This window comes from Plectrocnemia conspersa, unplaced genomic scaffold, assembly GCF_051122295.1.
Source record: "Plectrocnemia conspersa isolate PC_06_02 unplaced genomic scaffold, ASM5112229v1 ptg000003l, whole genome shotgun sequence".
In the NCBI taxonomy this organism is placed as follows: Eukaryota; Metazoa; Arthropoda; class Insecta; order Trichoptera; family Polycentropodidae; genus Plectrocnemia; species Plectrocnemia conspersa.
The window spans coordinates 29,639,328-29,646,608 of record NW_028277167.1 but is presented as its reverse complement, the minus strand read 5'-3'; the positions used below and the strand labels follow the sequence as shown (position 1 = coordinate 29,646,608).

Sequence of the window (7,281 nt, the reverse complement as noted above, 5' to 3'; positions counted from 1 at the left end):
CACCCGTCACTATCAATCTGCCAAAGTAGCAATAATGCTTACTTACGCGTACAGAGCTCTCTATCGCACAATAAGCAAAAAACATCAACAAAATGCACCGGAAAATATTAATATACACTTTTTCATTTGACTAAGACCAAAACGAAGAAGTATCCGGTTTATAAAGCTCAGTATCTAGAAGCTAGCTCTGTAAGTATCGGACCAACGATATAATATTTCAACCATCAATGAGCTGAAGACTAGTACCACATTGATATATTAAGAAATCCACCTCACGACTGTAGTATCATGTCAGAGAGGACGTCGAGTAATCTCCTCTTCGCAAACTGCAATGAAGCTCGTGCGAATATGAACCCTTGGTGATATCTGGCACGCGATCTTCTGACAACCTTTTGATCCCCTCGCAATACCACTGTCAAGACAAGCGGTGCGAAAAAACCGGACCGAATACAAATTGTAATCGAGCAGAACAAAATATTGCAGAAATGTTTGTGAACGAACTTTTGTCTCAAACCAAACAAGCAAGGATCTGTAACACAGCAGTGACCCATGTAGAAACTCGCATCATTCTTGAACTTTTTTGATTCTCAATGTACAATACAAGTTACGAAATAACGAACATGCTTTTATAGTAATTTATAGAGGCTTCTGCAAACAATTATTACTAAGTTAATTACTGGTTGGCACCAGGTCTGTTAGATGTCGCGTCTTATTACAATGAATTAAAAATGAAACTTTTTTAATGGCTCTGTGAAAAAGCCACGGTGCACAATTTTAAAACTACTGAATTAGACTTTAAGCCACCATAATACGAACTCTATTTCACACCGACACTTATATTACCTAACAATAATCTAGCGCACGTTCTCTTAACCGACACCTTTTGACTTAAACTAGACAATATATAGACCGATACTGTGCTCCAAGGACTTCTTAGTCCACACACTTCAGCATTTACACAAATATACATTTTCGAAAAAAATGGTTTGTAAAAATGACAATACAATAAGTCCAGCCAATTTTTATGTGGTTGCCTAAAAATCAAGGTGTGTCATAAAACTTAATAAAAGGATAACATTCATGCAGCATTTTTTATATACAATATGTGTAAAGCAAAAAAAAAATATTACCTTATTCATGGGAGAATGTAGAAATTGTGTGGAAAAGAATATTTCCCTTAAGTAAATTTTTTTTTATTTTTGATAGACAATCTTATTAATTCCGGTAAAATTTTTTAATGGTTTATTAATTTTTTAAAAAGGTAAAAGAAATAAAACGGAATTATGGGGGGGGGAATGAAAAATTGATTATATATACTATTTCTAACATTGGGATTTTAATGAATCATCCTGTATATTAAATTATTTATGGAGTAAACAATTTTTACTTATTTATTATTAGCATAAAACCGCTTTTTATATATTTTTGTGCACGTATGGTCGAAAATTGTGGTGTTAAGATAAAATATGCGTGATGTCATACAGCTGTTTTTTGTTGACAGCTGCAGTTAAACAAGTTCAAATTGAAGTCTGATTCGTCTTGAAAATTTACATTTTATTCTCTCCTGAGTGCGTAGACTCAGCGAAATTTTTTGAGGTTATATATGACGCAGCAGTTATAGCGAAGGAGAACTGGTTCCTTATTAGGAAATTTAACACAAAGACACAAGACGACATGAGCAAAACTCCGGAAAAAGAAAAGGATCAGAACGAAGAAGCTTCGTCTTCGAACGATCCGCCGCCGGGAATCACGGGATCTCTTCCCATCGGATTCGGTAAAAGGTAATATCCGCGGTGCGGTCACTTTGCATAAATTCGTGGTTATATTATTAATTTATTTTGTCGATAGAACTCAACATGACACCATACAATTTCGAGTCAAAGGTTCCTCCATCACCGCTTCGTCGCCTCCGAAGTTTATCTCGCTGGCCGAGATAATGAACGCAGCCCACGGCTTTCAGAACATGGCTCTGGCTCACGAGATCGCCATCGATAAAGATTTCAAACTAGAGCCATTCGAACCTCCAGATAACAGGTAAAAAATGCAGTAAGCTAAAAATTACATTTGTTACATCAAAACTGTGTTGTAAATATCAGTGTCATACTTAAAGTCAGACCTCACTTCAATAATTATGTCTAATAATACTCATAATAGCACAAAAATAAACCATCAATAGCTAGCAAAACTTTAGTTGCTCGAAAACAATACAATATATGCAGTCTTGTAAACATTTTAAATAAATTTGTGTGCAAATTCTATTTTCTCCTTATCAGCTCCATTGAAAACGCAGTCTCAAAATTTTTTAATTTTCAGTCCCATAATTTTTTTCATCTTTCAATAAGGTCTGAATTTTAACAAGTAACCGTCTGATGTTGTTAGGCGCCAAAATGTAAAGCCAAATCGAATTGATTTGCCTTTGATAAATTGTTTCATGTGATGTTTTCCATAGTATGGCTCTAATGAGAATTAGAATCCGAGAGGATTATCTGATTTATCAAAGGTCTTACTTTATACATTTTGTCATTGTTATCGATAGAAGAATTGATGTTGCAGTGTACATATTTATCTTCTTGATGAATGTTTTGAGTATCCTTATAACAGTAAAATTGCAAAATATATGTACATTTCTTCGACAGAAACCGAAAGAATATAAATAAGGTATAGTTTTGTGGTTTGGGATACGTTTTCCCAAATACATTTTCACCCGTAAGATATATATTTTAACTAGTGAAAATATAATTCAACTGATTGACACTAATGAAATTGTATGCTGCACTAAAATGTCTATGAAACTCAATTTGACAGTTATGAAACGTCCAATTGCTGTTCAAACCCAAACCTAATCTAATGAAATTTCTAACTCTAATTATAATGTTATAGCTTTCATTAGGTCAAGTCCAAAATGCAAACTAAGCCAATTTAACTCTCAGGGAAAAATAAGTTAAGGAAGAAGTACAGTCAGACATCGCTTCTCGTATATTGCTCCATAATTCGTCTGCACTTGGACATTACAGTATGTTTTAAAAATATTATAGCAATGCTTACCGATATTACTACAGACTTCTGATATAAGAGTGCTGGTCAAAATGTATTCTAACCGAATTTTGGTCAATAGGAGAGCGCAAGAACAATTATCACTTCTCTCACTGCGACGGCACGATTTTATTGCTTTTGATGTGAATTTTTGACTGCTAAGAAGGGATAATTGTTTTTTGCGCTCTTCTATTGTTCAAAATTTGGTTTAGATGTGCTTTATTCGGTTCTCACTTACTGTAAGTCATAATATTGTTCTAAAAAGTCTTATTTTTGTTACAAAAATCTTGTTTTGCATTGTTATAATCTTAATTTAACTTTATACACAGTTACCAGAAGCTCGTCAAAGATACTATGCATCGAGCTTTCTTTGATAAACTTCGCGAAGAGCTCAACTCGGAACCGCCCGTTTTCAAACAAGCACTCGTCCTTTTAGAAGACGTTAAACAGGTATTCTATTCGAGTTGAATAAAATTTGATCATAAAAACTAATCGTTCATTCGTTTCGCTCCAGGGTTTATTTTCTATCCTTTTACCGAGACACACCAAAATAAGAGAAGTGATCGAAGAAGTATTAGATAAATCGTTCATCCAACATCAAGCGGAAAACGGAGCGATCGAGTTCAAGAAATACTCAGATTTCGTCATAGATCTGATGAGTAAGCTAGCGGCGCCACTCAGAGACGAAATGATAAGCGACATTACAAAACTGACCGACACCGTTCGTTGCCGTTTTCATAATATACTATTAGATTCGCATTGTGTCTCACGACTTTCAATTCTAGGTGGATATCTTTCAAGCTATATTGGAAACGTTGGAGGTGATGAAATTAGATTTAGCCAACAGTCTCATTTCTATGGTGCGCCCGTACATTCAGGCTCAAACCGTGCAATATGAACAAGCTAAATTCAAGGAGTTCATGGAAATCCAAGAAGGTGTTTGCTTAACTACGTGAATGGTTTTAACGCTTGATCGAACACTAATCGAACCCTAATTGTAGATGGATTGGAGATAACTCGAGCGTGGCTGACTTCCCACGTAGAAAACGATCCAAAACCCCCGGAGTCAGACGCGACGTTTCTTCGAAATTTAACATCTCGAGCTTTAGCCAAAGCTTACCTCGAACTTTTGGAGTGGAAGGAAGAAAAGCCGTACCCGGAAGTAAATCTTGGTCAAACATACAATACCAGCTTAACAACTCTCCTCATATTTGTTTATTTAATTTAAATTAAGACCATCAATGTGCAATACCAGATTAAATTAAATTAAGATCAATGTGCAATACCAGTGTATTAAGGAGCCGAATGGCAAATATATGATATGTCGTTAATACTTTAGTCCTGTATAATCGAGATTGTAACTTAACTTCTCTGATGTGAGCGTAACTTCTCTAGCATTATATTTATTTTGTAAATACAGAAGACAGTGCGTTTGGCACCTTCCGCTTTTGTTGCACTGGGCGCTCAGTTCTATCGAATAGGATGGATTTGCATAACTTAAAGATGGCATTAAAACTAACCTAATAAGAAACTCTGCTATTATAATATTCCCATTCTTCCAAGTGGTACTTCTTCAAAACAAAACTTAAGAACTTATGCTGTCATAATTAGTTAACACTCTTGTGTTACAATCTCTGGATTATGTAAAATCCTTACAGCTTTAATCTATCTTTTCAGATGTATATGCGCCAATACAATTATAGAGATTCCTTTCCCAGAATATCTTGTAGATATTTTGCGGGAATTAAAAATTGTCCCGTCAAAAGAGAATCGAATGCGTTATTTGCCAACACACGTTCAAAGAAACTGCGCACTTAGCAGTCGTACAAAGCGCACGGTGCCTAGAACTCTCCCTTTTGATCTTCGATTCGCTCGATATTTTTATTTAAAACTGAAATATGAACAATATAAAAAAGATTATTTGCTCTTTTAATACTTTAAATAGTGAAAAATACTAATCTATTATTTATCTCAGCAATTTTATATTGATGATAGTCTAATTAATATGTTCGAGAAAGATACAATTATTATATTATGATACTATAAATATTTTTGTTCATAGACTGTTCGAATGGACGTATCGCGATATGCAGATTTGGCTAATTCTCTGTACCGTCTCATAAATTCTACCTCGATTTTACTGGTCAGTCCTAATTGTGGAACAGGCGAAGAGGCGCAAGAATTTAAGACTCGATTGAAGAACAAAATTACAATATTGACCGAAGAAGTCTGTACCGACGGGTAAATAGCATATCTTCTATAATAATTACTCCAGTTTATTTTAATACCTATTCATCATTCTCTCGTGTCATTCGATTTGCAGAGATTTAGAAAAGGTCTTACCGAACGTCGCGGAGCAAGTGATCGCCGACACAAACGAACTTCTCACGAAACTCGGACAACCTCATTTGGACAATAATATCGAACAGATAGTAAAAGGTCAAATCGAAGCGCTGAAAAATCCAGAGCACAAAGTCAGACAGATAGTCCGTAAGTAAAATCAAAGCGTAAATTCTATTTAGCGTTTGAAAAAAAAATTTATAAGCGTGAATTTATTAGGTGAGAGGACTTTGCAATTCCTGAATGCGATATTAATGTGCGGCGGCGGTTCTCAGCAAGTGCCGATAGGCATGTCGGTCTTCCATGTCGAGTTGACTGCTATTTCTGCCACTCTGTTGAGACTCGTGATGCACAACAAAGCGGTCTACGATCAGTACTACTCGGAGATCGTGGCCAAAGAGCTGGACGGTCGATAGACAGATGCGAATTGGCTACAATCGTGGCTCTTCGCCTCGGCTTACCTAACCTTCCGCATGCATAATACGCTCGAACTCTTTTTCATAATTTATTATGTAAAAGTACATAATTATGTATTATTAATATTAATTAATATATTTCAATAAAGCGATCTACGAATTTCTTAATTATCAATTTCCATTTTATAATTTATTATATGAAAAATATACGTATTACTAATTCAATTTCCAGTTCTGAATTTATTGTACTATATCTTTGAACGATAAAATAAAAATATATTATCAAATTTTTCCTTAATTTATTTTTTAAATTTACAAAAAAATAACTGCAGTGATGTATGTCTGCTCTCACCCTCTGATGATACTCACATTTTTGGACAGCTCGGAAAGGCGAAGAGTAGAAAGATTCGTAAGTAGCTGCGCACATGGCTGAAAGATTATTTTCTAGATTTGTATCAAACGCCATTAAACTATACTCAAAATAGCATTTTTTATATATTTGAAGTCCCGTTATGCTTCAGTAATATATTAAAAATAAAATATTAGTCAACGTATACGTTCATATGACAAATTTTGTGTTTTATTTATTTCTATCATTCCCTAATAAATAACATTTTTAGGCAAATTTATTCTAACGAGTAAACCTAAAATATTCTAGGCAAAAAATCGAATGATTTAGGTAGAAACGTTGAACTAATTTAATTCGCCCTAAAATTTTGCAATTGTAAATTGGGGTTTGAGTTGTAAAACATTTTTTCTCGTTTTGATTATACAAGTTTAGAAAGTTATTGTGGAGACCTATTTATATATTTATTTATTCATTCATTAAAGTTATCGGCACATGGTAATACTGACGTGACTGTGGCAGGAAGATAACGGACGGTGGTGCCTCGTCCACTGTTCACTCGCATATATTATCATGTAACATAATTTGTAAGCTATCATTAGCTTTTTAATAAAAATAGTACTGCAGCGGCTCAATTTGTATTGCTCAAATTGCCACCCGTCACTATCCATCCGGCAAAATAATTTGAACCGCCGAGTACTGTATTTAAAATAAAACATCGACTGCCTTCAATCAGGCTAATTATTATAATATATAGAAAATAAATTCAAATAATTAAATTGATGCAATTGTCGAGTATGAAATTTGGAGAAAAAACTGTGGAGGCCTATTTATATTTATATACAGGTTTATTATAGCCAAAACTTGGCAGCACTCTGGTAGCATTGCCATGACGACGATACATTCTCTTGGCGAACTTTGGCGGACTCACAAGGTCGGTGCCGCGTCATGCACCGTTCACCTATATATTGTAATAACTATGTATACCATATACTTTTTAATAATATTGTTGCGTGTAGGGATACGCGTGCTGGTTAGTTCTTAGGTCTGAATCCAAAAACACGTGTGCTTGTATAAAAGCTTTATTGAGCTCGGCGTGGTCCGATCGCTTCGTAACGACGATCGGAGCCGACTGTTGTCAAATTG

The 7,281-nt window shown here is 34.8% G+C and overlaps 1 protein-coding gene across 1 annotated transcript; it reads left to right on the top strand.

The window, feature by feature from the left end:
- Window positions 1-1,493: 1,493 nt before the first annotated feature.
- Window positions 1,494-6,076, top strand: LOC148237201 (T-complex protein 11-like protein 1). The gene is made up of 9 exons (XM_088182706.1): window positions 1,494-1,781; window positions 1,849-2,034; window positions 3,363-3,483; window positions 3,548-3,754; window positions 3,819-3,969; window positions 4,035-4,195; window positions 5,096-5,274; window positions 5,357-5,523; window positions 5,593-6,076. Exons 1-9 carry the CDS (start codon window positions 1,675-1,677, stop codon window positions 5,787-5,789), a joined length of 1,476 nt encoding a protein of 491 aa, XP_088038832.1. The 5' UTR covers window positions 1,494-1,674; the 3' UTR covers window positions 5,790-6,076.
- The last annotated feature ends 1,205 nt before the right edge of the window (window positions 6,077-7,281 follow it).

Coding starts and splice junctions, on each gene's coding strand:
- LOC148237201 (XM_088182706.1), top strand. CDS start 1,675: ATGAGCAAAACTCCGGAAAAAGAAAAGGATCAGAACGAAGAAGCTTCG. Junction 1,782..1,848: donor CCCATCGGATTCGGTAAAAG/GTAATATCCGCG, acceptor TTTTGTCGATAG/AACTCAACATGACACCATAC. Junction 5,524..5,592: donor CAAAGTCAGACAGATAGTCC/GTAAGTAAAATC, acceptor TGAATTTATTAG/GTGAGAGGACTTTGCAATTC.